Source organism: Rhinolophus ferrumequinum, chromosome 14 (genome assembly GCF_004115265.2).
Source record: "Rhinolophus ferrumequinum isolate MPI-CBG mRhiFer1 chromosome 14, mRhiFer1_v1.p, whole genome shotgun sequence".
Lineage (NCBI taxonomy): Eukaryota > Metazoa > Chordata > Mammalia > Chiroptera > Rhinolophidae > Rhinolophus > Rhinolophus ferrumequinum.
Window position 1 is genome coordinate 22119152 of NC_046297.1, and position 23096 is coordinate 22142247.

The following is a 23096-nucleotide window of genomic DNA, read 5'->3' on the forward strand; positions in this document are numbered from 1 at the left end:
TTCATCCTAATGACTATCACTTTTCTGAGAAATTGGCAAGTAACAGGCTATCTGGCTCAATGAGTTACTCTTTATTTTAATGAGAAGAAACCCACACTTGAGTCAGATGATGGAGGACTAAAGGGATAAAAGGAACCTAAATGAGGGAGTACAATGTGATCTCTCAAGCAAAGCTAAAATCTACCCCAGGAAATTCCAGCCTAAATGAGAAACTGGAACTGAAAACTCAACCTGTCTTAGAATTGGCTGGTTGGAAAACATTTGTCATCTAGACAAGCAGTGATAGAAGTTAAACAAGAAACCTGCCAAAAGACAGGAAAGAATAAAAACCTGGTTTTCTTGTTGCTTTACCTGTCCTATTAGGCATTGTTTGCCTCATTCTCTAGATATGTATTTCCTTCCTATGCTTGAGAAAAGTAGAATTCAAAATATTAATTACTTTTAAAAGCCTTAGGAAGCATATGAAATAATAATAACATTAATAATAACAACCTGAACAAATGAATAGCAATTGGGTAAAACCTAGAGTCTCTTTGAAGGGTCCTTCATACCAAGGAGCCCCTGGGCTCAATCCCAAACTGACCTAAAAAGACCATTTAATCACAACAGAAAATTACAATGTAAAGGAAATAAGGAGTTTGCAAAAAGAAATTTTAAGCAAGAACACATCTCATCTGTACTCCAAATGTGACAACAGTTGTTTTATTTCACTTGACAATTTTTACAGAGCACTTTCCTATCTCTTACTATTCACTGATCCTCCATACTCCATCCCTGCACTCTTTAATCCTTAATTTGGATGGAGGAAGGGATGGAAAAAAGAGTTCATTCTTGCTATGTTTTGGGATCAAAATTTCTTAGAAATTTTGTTTTAGCTTTATTGATTATAATATTCTTCTTTATTTATCTTTTCCAAGCAAAACTGCTAAGAAATAATGAAGTCTATTACTTTGATTATGCTGGTGATGATGATAGCTGCCACATATTGGCTGCTTACTCTGCCTAGAAGTCTTGCTGGGCATTTATTTATTTATTTATTTATTTATTTATTTATTTATTTTTTTTTTTTCTTATTAATACAGTATTTATTTGTCTTCCTTCTGTCAAACCCTGAGCCAACCACTTTCCCCAGGCTGCCTGGGGAGGTATAGGAAAAGGAACATACAGGGCAGACAAGACATGGGAGAAAGAACTATGGGAGGTGGAGACGGCTCCTTCACATGGCGAAGAGGATGAGAAAGGCCACCATCAGGCAAAAGAGCCCCATGGCCTCTGAGAGGGCAAAGCCCAGAATGGCGTAGGAGAAGAGCTGTTGCTTCAGAGAAGGGTTCCTGGCATAACCAATGATGAGGCTCCCAAACACAGTCCCAATTCCAGCCCCAGAACCAGCCACCCCTACTGTGGCAGCCCCCGCCCCAATGAACTTGGCTGCTGTGTCGATGTCCCTTGAAATGGTGCTGGTTTGGAAGCTGCGGCTAGGAATAAATGAGGTCAGGGTCTGTGGGGCTGCCACGCTGCTGAGGCTCTCATCTGTCAGTGTCTCTGGTCGTTTCAGCACCACTGCAGAAAGCGATCGGCTCAGCATCTGAGAGGTGCTCCTGACCAAGGAGGGGGTGGAAACAAACTTGGCGCACGCGTACATTTTCAGGGGATATGGGGCTGTGGCAGGAGAGCTGCTCTCAGGGCAGAGAAGACGGAGAGGGAGCTTGCTGGGCATTTATAATCTTTAAAACAAGCCTATGAAGTAGCCAATACTCGTAGTAAGGTGAGGAAGCTGAGTTTTAAAGAAGCTAAATTTTTTCCTAGATAGACTTGGATTTGAATATAAGTCTGGCTGGTTCCACCAGCAATGCTTTTAACCATTCATCCATATTGGCTTCTTCCTTTAAAAAGAGGAACACACAGTAGAATGTTCACAAGTTGAAGGCAGGAATGAGGGAAAAGAGAAATAAGAAAACTAGAAAATTTAAAAAGTGGCCAAGTTAAAGTTTGCACTCTGTCATACTTTCATAGCTCAAAGATGAGAGCAAAGATTGGTATATACAAACTTAGGGCTGGTTAGGTTTCTGTGACTTGTCAAAATATAATCAATCCAATAGCACACAAGGACCCACAACGCCTCAGGGGGACATGACTTCCATAAAGATAGCTTCACTGAAGAATCACTTTAATCAGTAAGTTTTCATGGAAGGGATTCAACTTCGTTCAAGTCTGAAAAATTTGTCAATTAATTCCCACAGACTTTCTCTAGCAAAAACTTATTGGTCCATTTCACACTCATAATGATGGCTATTATAAAAACAAGCAAGCAAGCAAACAAACAAAACAAACAAAACAAAAAAATAAGTGCTGATGAGGTGTGGAGAAATTGAAACCATTGCGCATTGCTAGTGGGAATGTACTGTGTTTCCCTGAAAATAAGACCTAGCCAGGCCATTAGTTCTAACGCGTCTTTTGGAGCGAAAGTTAATATAAGACCTGGTCTTATATATATTCTATAAGACCCGGCATTATATTATATTATATTATATTATATTATATTATATTATATTATATTGTATTATATTATATTACATAAGACCCGGTCTTATATAATATTATATAAGACTCAGTCTTACATTATATTAAAATAAGACCGGGTCTTATATTAATTTTTGCTCCAAAAGACGCATTAGAGCTGATGGTCTGGCTAGGTCTTATTTTCGGGGAAACACAGAAAAATGGTGCAACAGCTATGGAAAACAGAGTGGTGTCCCACAAAAAATTAAACATAGATGTACCATATGGTCCATTAATTCCACTTCTCAGTAGATACCTAAAAATACTGAAAGCAGATATCTGTATAACATCTAACAGATATATTTATACCCCTGTTCATAGTAGCATTATTCACAATAGCCCAAAGATGGAAACAACCCAAGTGTCCATTGCTGGATGAATGGATAAACAAAATGTGCTACATCTACATACAACGATTGAGTATTATTCAGCCATAAAAAGAAATAAAATTTTGACACATGGTACAACATGCATAAACCTTAAGGACATTATACGAAGTGAAATAAACAAGGACAAAAAAATATTGTATGATTCCACACATACGAGGTACTTAGAGTAGTAATTCACAGATAGAAGATAGAATGGTGATTGCAAAGGGCTGGAGGGAGGAAAAATGAAGGATTAGTATTTAAAGGGTAGATTTTCAGTTTGCAAGAAGAAAAGGATTTCTGGAGATGGATGGTGGTGATGGGTGCAAAACAACGTGAATGTACTTAATACCACTGAACTGTGCACTTAAAAATGGCTGAAATAGTAAATTTTATGCTATGTATATTTTACCACAATTAAAAAATACAACTACCCTGGAAGTTTCCAGCTGCAGGAAAGCAGGAGCAGAAGCTGGCAGAAGCTTGCTGCAGGGAGAGCAGCCAGCACTCGTCTCCCACATCTGTGGCAGTGCGGCTTACGACCAAGGAAAGGGTTTGGCAGCTGGTGGTGGCACACTGGATGTGAGTGCCAATACACACCTGAGCAGGACCAGACCAAACTGAGAAGTGGTCAAAGCTCCTCCCTTATCACTTCTTCCCCCTTAGGCTGCTCCTCAATCCAACCTCAAATAAACCTGGCCATAGTGTGAATATATATAATTAGGGATTGCAGGAAGTAGAGAGATTACTGGCAATGCTTCAGAAGATAGCTGGACAGTTATCACTCTGGATCAGACTTTAGAATGAATCAAGTTGGGTTTATATAAAATGAGGACAAGTTTCTTCTCAAAACCTCAAGTTTTCCACTCTGCAAAATGGTGAAAATAATAATATCAACCTGGTAGAGTCCTGATGAGATTGAAATGGAGAATGATAAAATTCTCAATGCAAGACAGATATTGTTACTATTATTAATATTAATACTACCATTATTAATAATAAAAGGACTAAAATCCATATTTGGTTCATACTGGTGAAATGACAAACAGTAGAACTGATCTTTTACAGCCAAGGCACAGTTGGTGGGAAGCTGCCCACAGGTACACAAGTGCAGCCTCAGGCACGACATCTCCCTTTTGCTGAGTGGCCACCACCAACCTTCAGGACTCTGCTTCCATTTAGTGTGACCAGGCTCCCTTGTACCAACTGCCTAAGTAAAGGGGTATCTGTCAGTGATCCACATTCTTCCCATTCATGAAAGAGACTCACCACTTGTGTACATTCAGGACAGGACAGTGAATAATAAATGACACTGTAGGATTAGAAATCTCCTTTGCTTACTGTCCCCTCTTCTAGCTACTGAAGTGATCTAAATAACCTAACCCTTGATCTGTGGCTAATGGGTCATGCTTGTCACTTTGAAAGGAGAAGGAAGCAAAAAGCTCTCAACTTATTCCACTGATGGAAAAAAAAGAGAAAAGCCACTAGCTCTTCTTTCTATGGTTTCGCAGGATAGGAGTAGAATGTGATCTGACCCAATATACCCTAAACAGCTCAAACTGAGAAACAATTCACTCTGTTCAAATGCCAAATTTTGCTCAGTGAAAACAAGTTGTGAATGTCAAGAGACTTAAAAACCTGACTCTGGGTGGTGAACACACAATGTGTGATACAGAATGATGTATTACAGAATTATACACCTGAAATCTGTGTAACTTTACTTACAATTGTCACCCCAATAAACTTCAATTAAAAAAAAAAGACTTAAAAACATTCATACTCTGATCTTGTTATGTGGCTACTGTGGGATGGGTGGGGTTGGATCCACAGTAAGGAAATAAAGTGAAATAAATAAAGGTTTGTCCACAGAAATGTTTTGTGTTGTTATTTATATTAGTGAAAAATTCGAGATTCTCCAAATGTTTATCTATAAGGTAATGTTAAGGGAATCATGATACAGTGATAGGAATATAATACTATATTGTAATAGGTACATACATGTTTATGAAGAGTTTTTAATAAAATGAAAAACTATAATATTCAGATTGATACATACAAAACAGCACATACAGTACAAACCTAATGTGTAATGAAAAGAAAATTGAAAAGGATGGATGGTGATGTGCTAATGGAAAAAAAATGGGCCAAGGGCTTTAAAGAAAGAGTTTCCAGAAAAACTGTAAAGAAAGACTAAATATAGGAAAAGGTGCATAACCTCATTTTTATTAAATAAACACAAATTATAATAATGAAATACTCAATTTCACCTATCAGACTTGATTAGAGAGTGTTAGTAAGACCCACTTTGGACAAGGGGATGAAGCAAAAGGTACTTTTTTTTTTTGGGAAAAACTTTTAGGAATAACTTTCAAAATTAAAAATGTATGCACACTTTTGGTAAAGTAGATCTACAACTTACAATTTACCCTTCAAACATACCCTTCAAGCATAAGTATACAAACATATATAAAGATCATTACCACACAATATTTGTCGGTAATATAAAAAACAGTAAAAAAACAAAACAAACAAAAAAACCCCAGAAAACAATGCAAATGCCTATCAATAAGAGAAGAATTAAATAAGTCATAGGACACCTATACAGGAGAATACCAAGCAGCTTTAAAAGAATGAGAAGGCTCTCTGTATTGATATGAAAAGATAGACAAGATATATTAAGCTATAAAGTTGCAACATGATTTTTATTATACAATCCCAGCTCCGGGCGGGGAGGCCATAATCTATGCTAGTATCTGGAAGGGTCCATTAGAATTGTTCAAATTGGGGCTAAGGAGTCGGGGTATGCAGTTTTTAGTTCTTAAGTGATAGAATAATTTGACTTTTCTTCTTTTTTAATCCATTATAACGCTAATGTTTTTAAAAAATCATTAGAAAAACAAAACACATATCATGAGAACACAACAGGAATGCTTGTAACAGTTACCTTTGGAATCATAGGATCTGAATGTTATTTTTTTTTTAATTTTTCAACAATTCTATAATAAACACACACTGACTTCTGGTAAGGAAAAAAGAAACCCTATATTTTAAAATGAGATCTGATACAGATTCACATTTTCCAAGAACTTCCCAGAGCATGAACACTTGTTTTATGCATATAGCTTTAAACTTTGAAAGACTTCTCAGATTATTCACTAAGTATATATTCACATTTATGTAATCATATCAATACATACGAGTATATACGCCACAATGAGTTAACAGAAAACAGCTGGGGGTATAATTTAGAGTTCTGGTCACTTGTGGCTTCACTAGGATGCTACGCCTGTAGGACACTCATATATTAAGAGGTCAATGTACTTCTGAGGCAGGGTCTTCCATTAACCTACGAGGACTGTCATTCATTTGTCCATCCATTTACACAGTCCTGCCTGCCTGCTAGGAGCCCAGCCCCATTCCAGATGCAGCAGGCAACTAAACACAGTCCTGCCCTATGAGGTTTACTTCCTAATGGGGAAGAAAGAACAAAAAGAAAATGAACACATCAGCAAATAGATATACACGTCACACAGCTAAGACATGAAGAAAATACACAGTAGGCACATGCATTATATTTCAACTCCAACAAAATACCTTAAAGAACTTGAGTTTTGTTAGATAGAAAGAACTCCCTTGCAAGGCCTGACCTCTAGCTCTGAAAATGATGCGAGTTATTTGTCCTGTGACAAATTTAAAGGAAGTCTGTAACGAGAACGGATAAATTCCAAATATACCTAAACAGATTTACTATAATCTTTATTTATACTTCAACCATTCTGAAATGAGTTTTCAAAATAATGGAGGCTGTGAAGGTTTGCTCTCTACAGCTGCTCATGCATTTTCCTTTCCCTAAGGATATGGGGCAGGAGGTGGATAGGGAGTGCTGGAAATGACCGAATTGGAGGAAGAAGCACTGTCAAGCATTTTGCTCAGCAGGTAGAATTCTTCCATGCCTAATGATATGGGGAAACAATTACTGAGCTTCACTAACTTTAAATAATGAGAGAAGTGTAATTCCTCCCTAGCCGCTACAGCTTTAGGATGAGGAAAACCAGCTTGCCTTTGGAAGATGTAAGACCTAGGAAAAGGCTCACTCACTTCGTTCATCACATTCTCAATGGACGTGCTTCCTAGACTCATCCCAGCCTTCGGGACACCTGCAGCTTGTCCTGGGCCCCACAGATCTATAGATTTCAAACAAGAGCCCAAGGTGAGGCTTATGTGAGGCAAGTAAATGAAACCCTGCAACACAGATTTCCATACAAATAAGAGAATAGAAAATGTATGAAAAGACTGAACTTCTGAAAGATAATCTATGACAAGACTGACAGTGCAGGCGAATAGCCATTATGGTGCCTTCAGGTCATATTCTCAGTGAAGTAAAGAGCAACTGAAGGATTGAGAGGAGGAGGGTGTAGATCTGATTTATGTTTTAAAAGCAGCACTCTGGCTACAGTGTAACAAATGGGCTCTGACGGAAGCAAGAGTTGAAGCCCAAGGCTAGAACCAGGTAATTCATCCTGAGAGAGTTCAACTTGGGTCAGAGTAACAGCGGTAGAGGACTTAGGAATGTGAATCTATTTAAAAAGTAGAATCAGATGGATTTGCTTAAGGATTGGATATGTAACATAAGAGAAGGAATCAAGAATGATTTCAAGGTGTGAGGCGTGACAACTGGAAGAGTGGTGTTACTATTAACGAAAGGGGAGAAGAAGGGGTTGGGGGGGTTGGGGGGGGTGGCCAGTAAGGTGGGAGGAAAACCAGAGAAGGATGTCCCAAAAGTCAAGCACAGTGTGTCTGTGAGGAGAGACCAACTGCACCAAACACTGCTGATGGGCCGCCTGAAAAGGGGCTGAAGAATGACCTTGGACTTAAGTGTCATGGGGATCACCGATGACATGTCAAGAGCTGTTTGATGGAGTGGTAGTGGGTTCAAAAGAGAGATGTGGAGAAAAGGGAAGACTTTATTATAATTCCTATGGGAGTGGTACAGAAATGGGGGGGAAATGCTAATGCAGAATTTCTAGAACAATCTCTTGAAATGGCAAGAGAGCATAGGACCTGGTGCATAATGCAGGTGGCTGTCACAACAGGAAGTTGGGAGTGTGTGTGGGCTTTCTGCAGATGGCTTCTCCTTTCTCAGGGAAAGAGACATCCAGGTAATCCACAGAGAGAGGGAAGGGGAAGGAGGAAGGTCTGGGGACAGAGGAAAAGGAGAAGGTGAGAAATAGTTGCCTAAGAGTGTGTATGAATGGGATTTTTAGGCACGTTGGTTACTGGTCTTGAATCAGAAGTGCAAAAAGCCAGTATGTCACATCAACGCTGGTCACCGCTGTTGTGTGGATGCAGGAGTAAAAGAGGTAAAGAGCTGGATGACAAAGGGAGAGGGGCAAGTGGGTCTACAGAAACTAGGTAAGGAGAGAGGAGGTGGGTGGAGGTGGAACAGGTGGAAGGTTTAATGGCTTAGAAGTGCTGGGAAGGGGCTGCAATTGTTGGAGTAGGAGTCCTAGAGAGTGAGCCAGGCAGCGGGAGGCGACAGGCTGGCATGGGCGTCACGGTGGAGTTATTGGTCATAAGCATAAAGTAGCTGAGGGTTGTGAGGACAGCATCCTGGAGAAGAGGAAGAAACACACAGGCCCGTGTCTGAAGGTCTATCTGCATGACCACTGTGGACAATGGCAGCAGGTGGAGAGGGAGCGGGCCAGAGCCATAGCGCAGCAGCGGGAAGAAGTGCCCAGGGATCCGGGGATGGTGGCAGGGGGGCCTCAAGCAAGCAGGATCCTGGTGGCATCAGAAGATCTGAAAATGGTGAAGAGGACAAAGGATGTATGACCTCCTTGTCATACATCAAGATCTCAGCTAAAACTCACTGTTGATCCTGCTTGCCAATACTAGCGTAAATGTGATCTTTATCAACAAATGTGCAGGTAGTTCTACAACATGGCATTACCCAGATAATTATGTTCTAGACACTGGGGGACATGTGTATGGAATAATTAACAAGAGCTGGAAATCCTAACTTGTCAAAGAAGAATCTGCCAGCCCCATCATCACCCACATTTCAGCATTATAGCCTCTGCCAGCTCATGCAGGAGCAGATGAAGGGCTGTCCCGATGCCAAGGAAAAGGCCACAGAGGACTTGAATGACACTCTAAGAGTAAAACTTGTTCATTTTTGCATTTTTCCCAAATTAAATGCATCCACCACGGGCTTCAGTGCTAAATATTTCATTTATAATTTTTCATTGCTCCTGGCGTTCTTTACAGAGTATGCAAAACAAAGAATCCTCTTTGTCTTTTCATAAAAGCCCAGGTACTATATTCTACATCCTTCTTTTCTCACTTTTACTTTGATCAATAGGGTAAGTTTTGTGTGGAAAAGTAAACACAGAGGAAGGGGAAGAAGAAATATTATCAGGAAAATATTTTATGGGTAAACACACCTGAACAGTGACTGAGAGAACATTAAAAAAACACGTCCTTCTAATTACTTCTTCAGAGCTGTCTGAAGCATAGAAAAAGAATTTCGTGTTTTAAACTGAATATAATAATTTGGCCAATATAGTCATTCAACAAATATTTACTGAGCACCTACTATATACAAGGCACTGTGCTAAGTGCTAGAGATACAAAAATAAACAGGAACTTACCAAAACATTCAAACGGCAGTAAGTGCAATGAAAGAAATGAACAAGAGGCCATGATAGAGAAGCATGGAGTGAGCGGGGCAGGGGATGGAATTATTTTAGGGCGTATGCAGGAGGTGGGGCAAGGCCCGGAGCAAAGGGGTAGTTTCCAGGAGTGGACTGGAAAGAGGAACTAAGATAGGAAAGAGCCTGGTGGGCTCCAGATCTGAAGAAGGCAGGATGCTGGGGAGCTGTGTCCACAGGCATCGGGACTCCTTACAAGTGTGATGGACTCCACTGAAGATGATTAGCTAGGATGCAAAATCATCCAATTCAGGAGGGACCTTGAGTAGTTAAATTCATAGAGACAGGTAATAAATAAAAAACACAGGGGATGCCAGGGGCAGGGGGAGAAGGGGAATGAGGAGTTAGTGTTAAATGGGTGGGGACTTTCGGTTCAGAAAGTTGAAAAAGTTCTGGGAAGGATGATGGTGATGGTTGCACAACAATGTGGACATACTTAATGTCACTTAACTGTACACTGAAAAATGGTTAAAATGGTAAATTCTATATTATGTATATTTGACTATAATAAAAAATGCAAAAATAAATGTACCAAATTGGCTGTTAGGACTCTGTGGAGCTTGGAAAGAGGACAGCAAATAGATAGGAGAAAGGCAGTAAGAGTAGGGTTGCCAGGTAAAATACAAAGGGAATACTTCTATTAAAAATTATTCATAGTGTACCCAAAATTCACATACAACTGGGCACCCTGAATTTCCACTTGCCCAATCCGGCAACACTAGGTAAGAGGCAACTGCAATCGTCCAGGTGAGAGATGATGGGCAGAAGAAGGGAGATCTATTTTGGAAGAACAAAGGAGAAGGTCTGCTTCTCCTTTGCAGGGGCAGAGGGAACTGTGGGGTGGAGGGTGAAAAGAAGAGAGAACCATGGAACCACCAGGGCCCCCATGGAGTCGGGAGGGCCGTGAGAAGCGATTATCCCAGAAAGCTGGCTGGGAGGACCCTATGGGACCGCCACCCGGCCACCAGGACCTCCTGGAAGGAGAGCCGCCCCTGCACACTCGCATCTGGGGGACTGGAGTTGGGGCCTCCCAAGAAGGGGTTTCGGTGTGGGGAGGGACTGAGATTGCATGGTGGCACTCATTGCTGGGGCTCCTCAGGACCCTCTGGCGACCCAGTTTTCTGTCACCCTTGGGTCCCTCGGTCCTTTGGATAAGACCTCAGGCTGTCTGCAAGGCAGAGATGAGGTGACTCAGATAGGGTACCAGGGAGGCCAGAAAGACAATTTCCCAGCAGGGGACACTGAATCAAGGCTCTGCTATACTGGGTGGTGGCTGTGAACAGACCACAATGACACCTGGGAAAATGCATTCCAGGTGCCCAACTGGCCTCAAATAAACTCTTTAGAGCTTATTGTCTTTTAAGACAATAAAATTGTTAAGACAAATAAGTTATTGTCTTTTAAGACAACAGAGTTGTTGTCTTTTAAGACAACAAACTGTCCTTAAATTGGGGACGGAGGTCTACTTTTGGTGACTTAATTTAAAATAATTACTACATTTTATGAAACCCCATGAGCAATGTAACACAAACGTCTTGAAGCACATCTTGCAAGGATGGGGGAAGAAAGATTTTTTTCTACAGAAGACTACAAAGCCATATTTTTTAAAAGACCAATCATTTAAGTAATTCTTTAAATAATTCTATTTCATGTTTTTTCCTTCATAGAAAAAATGAATTATGAACCTGCTTTTAAAAATAAGGACTATATATAATTCCATTTAAGTAACAACAGAAATAAGCTGTTTCAAAAGTGTGGCTGGGAAGTGGTTGGGGAAGGAATGAGGGCGCAGAGGAAGTGGAGGAGAAAAAAGGAAGAGTAACAGCATGAAGAAGAGCCAACCAGGCTTAGAGAGGAAGCTGGGGAGACAGAGAAAAGGATTCAAGGAATCAGGAGCAGAGGAGAGCCAGCAACAGGAAAGGGAAAGGAGGTCAAGAGTTTGGCTTCCATCTAAACCACTACTCTGAAAATGGGCTAGCCAAGTTCTCCAAGGACTTCTTTGTCACAAAATCCAATAGCAGTTGCTCCGTTCTGAACAGGACCTGTCTCCTCCTTTAGGCTGTCTCCCAGGACCACGCCCCTGGTCTCCCCAGGCTGGCATTTGCCCTTGTCTCTCTCGGCCTGTTCCCCAGGGTTCTGCTCTGGGCTGCCTGCCCTCTGCCACCTCCACTCATTCTGTCTGTGTCCTCCTCACACCCCTGCTGACTGTCCACAGAACCAGCCTCCTGGGACTCTCATCAGCTCTCGTCCTTCTTCCAAACCCCAGACTCTTATATTAGAATATCTGATAACCCAGGACATCTGACCTGGGTGCCCGTGACACCTCAAAACCAGCAAACTGATTTCATCAGCCAGCATCCTCCCCACCCACCTAAAGCCTATGCTCATGATGTCAATTGCTCTCCTGCTCACTTCAAACACCCGAGCGAATGTCATTCTTCACTTTCTCTATTTGTGCACAAGTGCGATGTGGAGCACTGACTTCACTCATCCCCGTGCTCTCCCCGGGATCCCTGGATTCTCGCTTTCCTTCCTCCCTTTTTGTCAGGTTTATACACTGTGGCCAGGGCAATCTCTACAGCACAGATTTCATGGTATCACATTCCTGCTTTGTTGTTTAATTGCTCCCCATTAGTCTCAGGAATAAGGAACAATCTCCCGCCCAGCAACCTGCCATGGATTCACAGCTCGGGCCACATACCTGCCTCCTGGGCAACATAGGGAAGCCACTTGGTTGAGAAGTTTAATTCTCTCCAGACTCAGTGTAAACTCCCTTGGATTTAGGTCTCCCAGACCAAGGTGCTCTTGGGCTTTGGGTTGGCGGGAGGGGGCAGGGGGCAAGGGAGGGACAGGAACAGGGCTGGGTGCTCAGAAATCTAACTCTGAATCTGAAAGTTAGAATTCGTCCTGTCCATTTCAGAGTGTATCCTTTAAAGATGAGCTCTGGTTTGGAACACAGACCCTCCCATTCCTCTTCCATTTCATCTTTCCTAGTCTCAAGTTTAGAAAACAAAACAAATAAAACAATGGGGTGGGGGGGGGGCCGGGAACAGTAACAAAACAAAACTGCGGGAGCAGAAAAGCGGAGCACCCTGCGGTTCTCCAATACTTAAAACGGACCAGTTTCTATAGCGAGCACGTGTGTGCGCACATGCGCGGTGGGTGGGGACGCACGGATTCATATCACAGTAAATACAAACAGCAACCACTGACTGCTCAAAGGTAAAAGAAAACTAAAAGAGTAAATATGAGAGATTATTTGCTGAGTATAATCATTTTTTGTTTTTCTCAAACACATTTTTCTCAGTTATCTACAAAACAGTCGACTGCTCCTCCTACACAACTCAAGAGTTAACAATACTTCCAGTTTCCTCATTGTCCATGTCTATCTCTCTCAGTGTCCCTGCTCCCATTCTTTCTACACATTCCCATTTACACCCCCTTGTACACATTTTTTTATGCCCTTATGCACCAAGCTCATTCAAAGACTCCTCCCTACATTCAACTCCTTCCCAGGCTAGCAGGGTTAACCCTGCCTCTTGAGGTCACCTCTTCCAGGAAGCCCACCCTCTTGCTGCTACCCCCACCTAATGAGTTCCATCCTGTTCCACCTGCTCTGAAAGCAGCCCGCAGTGCCCATCCCAGACGCTCTTGCCATGTCCATTGCCCTTGCCTGTTACTTATCGGCCTCCCACACCAAATCATCTGCTCCTTGAGGGAGACCCACATGTTGCTCATCCCATCCTTGGCACATGCCTGGCTGTGCTCAGTGTGTTTGTGGGTGAAAAGGAGGAAGACATACCAAGAGGGTGAGGGGAATACAAGGAAACCAATCCAAGTGCTTAAGACAAAGATAAGCTGGAATTTACACTCTGCCGCTCACTTCAAAGTTCTTTCATTTCCACTTTTAAATTGTGAACACTGGTAAAGAACTCTGCCTGCTCCTAAACTATTTCAATTTAATTCTAGCCTTTAAGGCTCCCATGACGAGTACCTAAAGAGGAAATTATTTTGTGACTTACAGTAGTGCTGACCAGAAATTCCACCCCTGGACAAAATAATACCAAGATATGAGGCAGCTGACACACAGATCAAACGTACCACCACCTCCCCTTTACATTAGCTTAAAGCTTCTTATTGGTGCTAGAAAGTTATCCAATCAAAATTGAAACAAGAATAACTTCTGCCTTATTTGCTATTTTAAACAACCAGTCATGGTTCTTCTGCTTAAATAAGCTAAACACCTTCCTCCTACCATCTACCCTCCCCCCTCTAAAAAAAGTTCCTGTTTTATACTATTTTTAAATGACAGTTTCCTATTTTTTCAACTTTTTCAGATAGAAACTGCATATTATCCAGTATTGAAATTCTGACAGTAACTCTAGTTTCACTTGTCCATTTTGTAAGTTTTCATGGTCAAAGTTTAAGCCTCAGTCTTAAAACTCATTATTCAAAAAAGATAAATGGAGCATTTACATTCTCAACACCTGGATACTACATTCATGTGACACATTTATATTCCTTTATTTAGAGGAATGTCAAAATCTTATGTTGACCGGCCCGGTGGCTCAGGTGGTTGGAGCGCCATGCTCCTAATGCCAAGGTCGCCGGTTCGATTCCCACATGGGCCCGTGAGCTGTGCCCTCTACATCTAAGATTGTGAACAACAGCTCTCCCTGGAGCTGGAGCTTGGTGTAAGCTGCCATGGGCTGCTGAGTGTTGCTGTGGGCTACTGTGTGCTGCCAGGAGCAGCCGGTGGCCAGCGTGAGTGGCTGGCAGCCAGTGTGAGCTGCCATGGGCTACTGTGTGCTGCCACGAGCAGCCAGTGGCCAGTATGAGTGGCCGGCAGCCAGCACAAGTGGTCAGCAACCATTTTGAGCAGCTAGCAACTGGCGAGAGCTGCCGGGAGCTGCTGTGAGTGGCCAAGCCGATGACTGGCAACCGACTGCCTCAGCTGGGGGGAGCACAAGGCTTATAATACCAGCATGGGCCAGGGAGCTGTGTCCTACACAACTAGATTGAGAAACAATGGCTTGAACTGGAGTGAGGGTGGGGGTAGGGGAGGCGGAAGAAAGGGGAAAAAAAAAATCTTATGTCAATACACTCAAAATCATTAATTACAAATTTTGGGTGACGATCCACGTAGGTATTCTAATTGGGAGGAGACTGTCTGAGTCATGATAGAGTCGAGACTGTGGGAGACTTAACCTGTGCCTCTTCTTTCAGAGGAGCAAGGACCTTGGGCCCGTTTTTCCCCAGAGAGGTTTCCCAATTCTCAGCTCAATGCTCTCTCTACCATAACATCACCAACAGCTCCATTTACAAACTGACACTGATATTTCTCATATTCTACAGGCGATTCTCATATTCAATCGTCATGTCTATATTTTATATTGAGAATGGCTTCCAAGCAATCGCTCTTTGATACACACTGGGGTTCATCACATCCTGTTGGCTGTATAGCCCCTTCAGCCAGTGTAGTCTGGCTCAGCTTATTTCATGGAATTAATTATCTCCTTATTGCTGGTCATTTCCCCTTGAGGAAGCTTTTGTGCTTAGAAGAAGAATTGGGAATGGTGCGGGGGGCCCTCAATATAGAGTCAGGTGTGAGAATTCCTATGTAAAGAGGTGAGATTAAATATGAGGTGGGGCGGAGATCCGGTCTGGCATTTTTCCTGGATGAAATGCAAACCAAGTCTGTCACCTGAGGCTTCTACTTGCCACTGAATCTGATTGAGCATCTCAATGTAATTCTTCCTTCAGTTTAAGTCAATTAAATGTGATGACATATCAATCAAAGCTCAATAAAGGTTCAGAAAATAAAGTTGTGACCTTATCATGATATTATTGGGGGAAGGGGTGGAGGATAGCCGTGAGCTGGAAAATGAGAACCTAACTTATCTTTTCAGAACCTTTTACAAAGAGACAAAATAAGGAGACCCACATCTGATAGTATTGGCAAATACTCTAGACACTTCCCCAGAACACCCCCTCCAGACATTTCAGACCTGATTTACCACCAACAGACTGGTGGGTCCAACCTAGCACTATTACAAAGAATTCCCAACCTATATATTGTTTTCTCAGTGATAAGATACTATAATGAGGGAGTACTCAAAAAGCTCTGATGTCAAAAGACCTTCCTACTCAAAAAGGTTGAGAATTACTTGAAGGTAGACTGAGGTTTCCTACCTTCCTTGTTTTACCAATTTCCAACTTAAATGTGACTTAGAATTTAATACTAGGGAACAAAATATATATTGAGCATTAACACTATGTGATGGAAAGATCTATGTCTTAGCAACAGAGATTTTTTAGAGGAAAAAAAAAGCTGAGGATATCATTAATTCTGATAAATAAAATCCACGTCAGCATAGTGTCAGGTACAAAATGATCATAGGAGCAACTCTGACCATAGAATGACAGCGGGGTGCAGAGAAAAGAACCAATTACCTAGAGTCAGAAGACCCAGGATCAAGTCCATCAATTCTACCTACCAGTTCTGTAATCTTGGACAAGCTCAAGGTCACCTTCTCATTTGTAAAATGCATTAAATAACAGTATAAATGCTTTCAAGTTTGTGGGGCAAATTGATGGAAGTAGAAGTGCTTTATCAATTAGAAGGAGTTAAAGAAATGTTACCTGTTGCCATGATTGTAACAACCACTTTGATTTTTCAGTTTTTATTTCAATTTTACTCATACCTAATTGTCCATTTCATTCTTGGTAATATTTGCACTTCAAACTTTGGTTGCCACCAAACAGCAAGAAATGCTTTGATTCATCTGGCCTGAATTATAAGATGACTTATCTGATGTCCATATTGCAACTGTGAATTTTCCACTTTTTTCCTCTCAGTTTTACAAGTCTACTGAAGCTGATTTCATTTCAGCTTCAGCTGAAGGAAATTCCCACATATTTCAACCCCTAGTCTTTCCAAGTTCATTTCTTCTCTTACATGAGGCAAAGGCTGGAAGGGAATTATGCAAAATTTCTCTGTTCTGAAAGTATCAAATTTCCTTTTCAAAGGGGTAACTTTCCTATTTCAGCACAAAAAGCATAAAATTGCTTCATTTAATACAAGAAGAAAAGCACTGGGTAAAGCTGCTTTAGTCGGGGCTGAGAGATGGGTTGGAAGTATGGATTATACTTGGGCTCAAAAGAGTCTTTTAGAACTCATCCTGAGACAGGAAGTGATGAAACCAGCTCTCACATGAACTGAGGTTATCGTGTGCACCCACCCCACTTCCTGTCTCGACTGGCACAGGGGGAGAAGGGTAAGGGGAAAATAGAGCGTGGGGGAAGGGAAGAAGAGGCCAGAGGACAGACTGTGGGAAAAGTCCCAACACTGCCCCTCAGCCCTGTTCCCTTATTCTTTTGGGTTGGGATTAAGTAAACTGGTTTATTTCTACTGTCAATCTTCCATTGTGAAAAACCGCTGAATTGAACTACATTCTTTGTGAACACTCAATTTCCCAACGCTTTGATGCTATTGACAATGCTAATGGAAGAAAGTATAAAAATATTTTATAGCTTACTAGTTGTCAAATACCAAATGGACTTCTTCTGCCTTACCTATTTCCACTCTAAATAGTCAAGTGGAGAAAAGGTATAGGGCAGACTGTATTATTAAGTATCCGGGCACCAGGTATCCTCACATTGCCTTGGGCCAGCTTTATTAATAGCTACTATTCTCATGTTATTTACTATGGAAAAGTGACAAAGTTAATTGGCGGCACATGATGAGGAAAGGGGAAAAATTCAGAGCTGACTTTCTTCGCATAGAGAGATCATTTCAGAAAGGTGTATGAAGGAGAAGGACAGGCGTTGGGTAGTACCAGTCACAAAGGGAACTGATGGTATGTATCACAGCAGGACCAGTTATCGGGTGTGGTGAACAGAAAGCGGATGTGTAAGGTATGTGATTTCAGATGGAGATTCAGGCCCCTTCCTCGTGTTATGGATATTACAGTGAAAATGATAATTAAGGGTGAGGCAACAGATGGTTCCACAAGCTCCACCCTGAGGGAAAGACTGGGGAAGAGTCTGGGTGAGGTTTGTGCCATGAACAAAGATGAACTTAAAAGGAGATGGTATTCAGTTGTAAGGAAAATGCATTTTGTGCTGAACCCACTTGCTTAGGGACTTCCTGGGTGTTGCTGACTGCTGACTCTCCCAATGACACCTAACACTGCAGGCACTTAAACTAGATATTCCACTAATTCTTCCCAGTCTTCACTGCTAGGAAAGAAACCCTGAGACAGAGAAATAAGAGCTCATCCTGCATGAGCTGGATTCAGTACAATGGCTTAGATGGAGACCAGTAGTAGTGGCCTTGATTGCCCCCGGCCTCTCCTGGAACCTACAATTTGAAAGTCATGGTCAATGCCAGGCTCTGTGATACTTTCTCTACTTTGAAAGCTACAAAGGCTTAGAAAGCAACATTTCCGCCAACTCATTTCTAAGTTAGAAAAAGTTGCCCTTTGTAGTAATAATAGTAATTTATGAAGTTAAAGGACACACAGGCCTTGACTTAAAACTTTGACTATATTAAGATAAGGTTTTATGAGATAAGCTATGCAAAATCAAATACAAGTCCTTCTCCAGGTACAGGACACACTTCAATGTGCATAATTTCTACCATCCAGAACTATAGGCACAGATCAGGCCCTCAGGCAGAGTAGAAAGGCTGCGACCACTCAGGCCTCCAGGCCATGTGTCCCACATTTCTATGTCCCTGTCAGCCCCTTTCCCTTTCTGAGGAGCAGGTGTGACAAACCTTTGTTATACTCCTCAGTTCTCTCATCCAATTGGAAATGCCCAAATCACCAGCCTCATTTAGCTGTGCCGAGTGTGGTACGAGTTTATCAGACTCCTGCTTTCTCCATTTCCTGACTCCCTATCTGCATAGTATCAAGAGCTGCACCCATCAGTCATTTTTCCTCCTATTGCAGGGCAATGGTTTTCAAACTGTGGTCCTGAGACCCTGGCAGCCCCATAGAGACTCCAGGGAGCCCACCTGGAGAATTTGAGCAGAGGGGTAAAAAGTCAGGGCTGCTGGACCCTTCCCTTCCTCCATTTGTACCACAGCAATTGTGCTTATTTCCATGTTAGATAGTGGAGTTCCAGATGATATTTGAATTTCCTACTTGGATAAGGAACTTACTAAACTCACCAAGTTCTAGCAGGTGAGATGAGGGCTGAGTGAGATGACGTCATCACATACCTTTGCTGAATGATAAGGAATGTCACCCACAGGATTTCCTCAGCTTCCACAAACAGGCTCTGAAGTGCTTGTATCCAGACAAACTCATGTGATTTGACTCGCAACATCATCTCCTTAAAGTAAGCATTCCCATTCCCACTGGATAGATGAATAAACTAACCCAAAGAGGCAAAGGGCTTCCTGAAAATGTCATGGCTATTGAGTGGCCGAGCTACGACACAAATTCCAGTCTCCGGTTGTTGAACTCCAGCTCTGCCCACGATATTGGATTACAGAGTATGTGTTCTGATCCTACCTTACTTGAATGTACTCCCTGATTCTTTTGATCTCATCTCCCAAGAAGGCCTTGTCAATTTCCCAACTAAAAGAGGGTCTGAGGAAGAAATGGGAGTAAGAAGAAATGAAGATCATAAAGAATTTCTGGAAATCTCTTGTGTTACTTGGGTTTTATGGTATGTAGCCTTCCCAACATGAACCAACACTGAGAAACAAACAAATTACTGAACATAACTAACCAACACAATGAAACTATTCAAAGTCAGTAGCTGGCATCATTCAAATATGTACTTCCTTGATATACCAGGCACATTGCTGGATTTCTGGGTAATTTACCTCTGCTCTTAAATACACTTCTGGAAATGTGATTACAATGTAAACAAATTTGCAACTTCTGGGCTAGTTCTAGAAATATTATAAATGAATATTTCTCAGTACCTTAAAGACATACACAACAGAGAAGGACTTAAAGGGGGGAGTAGGACAGTAATATTGTTCTTTTGTTTCAAGAACCCCGAGGACTTAAATGTATCAGAACATTGCATCAGTAATTTAGATACATAGGCATCATTTAGAAGGTGCTGTGCTTACACTGCCTGGAATAACTTCTCCAAAATGCAGGGCAGGGCCAAGTGATCAATTTAGCTACACTGTTTCTATCACTTGTGCAGACATGAATATAAATATAGAGATTGACTTGTGTTAAAGATGACATCCAAGTCAACATGACACATGCATCCACATTCTCTGTGAAACACCCCGTATTGTCTCTAAGGAAGTATGCTCCTAAATGCTTCTGGGAAGCATTCAAAGGAAATGCCTTCTTCTGGAACAATAATTTCACTGTGACACTAAAGCAGGGAGGTCTTTGCAAATTTACATGCAGACTGGTTTTTTCATACTCCACCTGAGCAGAAAAGTCAATTAGCTTTGGAAGTAGCACTTTGCCCCCTTCATCGCTCTTCAGGAAATCCAGCAAACTGCCTGTTGATAGAGGAGGAACAAGTTAGTGTAGCTCAAATACAAAAGAAAACAAGTCCAAATAAAATTCAAATGATCATTACTATGGGGGGAGTAACCCCACAAAACGACTGGCTTTGCAATTCTGTATGGTCATAGTGCCTTTTCCTAAGGTTGGTCAAACCCAAGCAAATTCTAACCTGTTACTTTTGACCTGATCTGAAATGCACCTGTGTTCTAGGTAAAAAAGGGTGATGGTAGACACTGTTTTTCTTGCTACACTACAAGTGTCTTGAGAGCAATGCTTTTCAGAGCACTGTGTGCCTGACCCCAAGATACATTTACTGCGGCCACCTGATCTTCAGAGCTTCTCTGAGACAAAAACCAGCAAATCACCATAGCGGGCCTGCCCTTAGCAGGTACTCAGCTAGCTTGGCTCCTATCTGTGTCCAGCAAAAGCACAGAACTCGGCATATACCCTACGTGCTCGGTGAGTATTTGATGACCAAGCTGTGCTTAGAAAAAAGTTAGACCTACCTAAAAGGGAGTGTGCCCACAGAAAAACTCTCCTGCTTCCTATGGCTTCATCTCTAAGATCTGCTTTTTCCCTTTAAAGTGCTAACTTGAGGGCAGCCTTGGGCAAGCTAATTGCCTGGTCTAAGTCCCCAGACAGTGGGCATGTCCTAGTAGATATATCAGAGTCCTTGTGAGGATGGATTAAAGCATGTGCCATGGCGCTTGGCAGGTAGTAAGTGCCCCATAAACGTTCTTCTACCTTATTCACAATTCAGAACAATGGTACTTAGCCCTCAGATTGCTGGAAAGATTGAGTGAGATCACCAGGGAAAGCATCGTGAACAGTGGTGTATAGTAAATGCTCAATTAAGGTTAGGCATTATTATCAGGAGAAACTCCTATTTACATTTATGATTAAGAACACTATTAGTTAATTAATTCAACTAGTATTTACTGAACTACTAAGTGTGTAATCCTGAGACTGGTTTCTGGACTATAGCAACCTAAGGCATATGGGCTAGGTCTTTTTTTTTTTTCCTTTTACGAAAAAAGAAAAACAATGTTCTTTATTGAAAGGACTCTGAGTGACTAACATTCTGAAGTATTAACATATATTAAGAAAATATTCATCTTTCTAACCTCTTCAGCTATGGCATCACATTATAATTTCCATTATGCATGACATGATGGTTAATTCTGGATTATTGCTTATATTTCTTTTCTTCCTTCATTCCCTCTGAAGATTTTTAAAAAATTATTTGGCAGTTTATTAGTATCTCTACTGAACTGAAGGAAGAAGGATGGCCTTTTTATCTTTTATTTTTATCTTTTATTTTTATAAACCTTTTTATCTGATGGTGAAAGCAACAGGAGAAAAGATGGTTGCTTAAAACCTCTTCTTCAATGATGCTATGGTTATGGAGGAATTCAACCTCAACAAGTTTTAAAAATGTTAACATTTTGAAGTGACACTCTGAACATTTAGACAATGCTAAAGAGGAAAACAAACTAGTTTTAGGATTCTGAGAACTCACATTTTAAATATGTAATAAAAATACTCTTATGTAAAATATATATTTATTTATTTGACAAATATTTACTGGGGGCCTAGTAGGTATTGGATACTATTCTTAGGGATAATATAAATATGGAGATAAATGCAGAGAAAATAGGAAGACTATTAATTTTATAACATAGATTACTTATGAGGGGGTGGTTTATAAAAATGTTTTGTTTTCCCATATTTTCTGATTTTTCGGTGGTGAGCACGCTGTTTTATAATTAGAATTATTTGAATATTACTGGAACATCTAGACATTTTACTTTTTGAGGTGTAAGCCTTTTAACAGCACTAGGCTTTCGCGGGGACGGGGGGACAGAGGGAGCTCACCCTTGGCCATGTACTCCGTAATGATATAGATGGGCTCCTCTTTGGTGACCACTGCATAGAGCCTCACCAGCTTGTCGTGCTGAAGGGTCTTCATGAGGTTTGCTTCTTCCAGGAATGCTTGCACAGACATAGTGCCTGGTTTCAGGGTTTTTACAGCCACTTTGGTACTATTATTATAGTAACCTAGAAGAAAGAAGGGAGGGCATGCTGTATCAAATCGAAAATCCAAAAACTTCATGCAGAGTTAGAAGAAAATTTAGTTACAGATAGAAGAAAACATATAAAATTCTATATAGTGTTAACATTAGGGGAGGCTGAGTGAAGGGTATATGGGAATTCTCTGTGTCATCTTTACAAAAAAATCTAAAATTATTCCAAAATCAAAAGGTTTTTATAAAGCAATAGTTTTTTTTAAAAATGTTATATGCATTACATCATAGGGACTAAGATTTTCCTCTAATTAATGAAATGTTCTCTATCCAAGATTAAAAAAAAAAAAACCCACACCAAAGCTCTACACACACACACACATTTTCTGAAAGAAAATACGCAAAAATACACCAAATACTGGCTATCTCCAATGGTGCAATTATGGGTGATTTTAATTTTGTTCACCATACCTTTAACTATTTAGCAAATATTCTATAGTGAATATATATTATTTTTATAATCAGAGAAAAAGCTTTGCACTTAAAAATTATTTATATATACGAACTTTAAAGTATAACATACTAGAGTCAAATAAGCATTTCCCAAAGTTTTCAAAGAGAACTGGACTTGGGTGATTGTCCACCCAAGCAAAGGGCTCTGTGCTGATGTCTGGGGACCACTGCCTGCCACACCCTTCCCCCACCCAGGAGATGCAGCAGAAGTATGGAGAGCTCTTCAGTAAAGAAACCTGTCTGACTTGGCTAACCTCAGCATTTCCCACACTTTCTTGACCACAGAACACTTTTTCATGTACCTTTTCACACCCCATGGAGCACACTTAGGGAAATACTGGTTCCTTAACAGAGGTCCCCAAGGCACCACTTTTTTGAGACGTGCGGCAATTATGTGCTTAATTCTGAGCCTGATTTTCCTCTGGGAAA

At 41.2% G+C, this 23096-nt stretch overlaps 2 protein-coding genes across 5 annotated transcripts in view; both read right to left on the reverse strand.

Moving 5' to 3' along the window:
• Positions 1-23096, reverse strand: part of LYN (LYN proto-oncogene, Src family tyrosine kinase) — a 116710-nt gene that overhangs the window by 20372 nt on the left and 73242 nt on the right. For all 4 annotated transcript variants that reach the window (XM_033125960.1, XM_033125959.1, XM_033125962.1 and 1 more), the window contains 2 exons: positions 22006-22188; positions 20047-20123 (listed from right to left, as the gene is read on the reverse strand). In XM_033125960.1, coding sequence (XP_032981851.1) covers positions 20047-20123; positions 22006-22188 — 260 coding nt within the window. The remainder of the gene's footprint in view (positions 1-20046; positions 20124-22005; positions 22189-23096) is intronic.
• LOC117033685 (ATP synthase F(0) complex subunit C2, mitochondrial) lies at positions 1154-1699 on the reverse strand. The gene has a single exon (XM_033125965.1). The coding sequence runs from the start codon at positions 1640-1642 to the stop codon at positions 1217-1219; it is 426 nt and encodes a 141-aa protein (XP_032981856.1). The 5' UTR covers positions 1643-1699; the 3' UTR covers positions 1154-1216.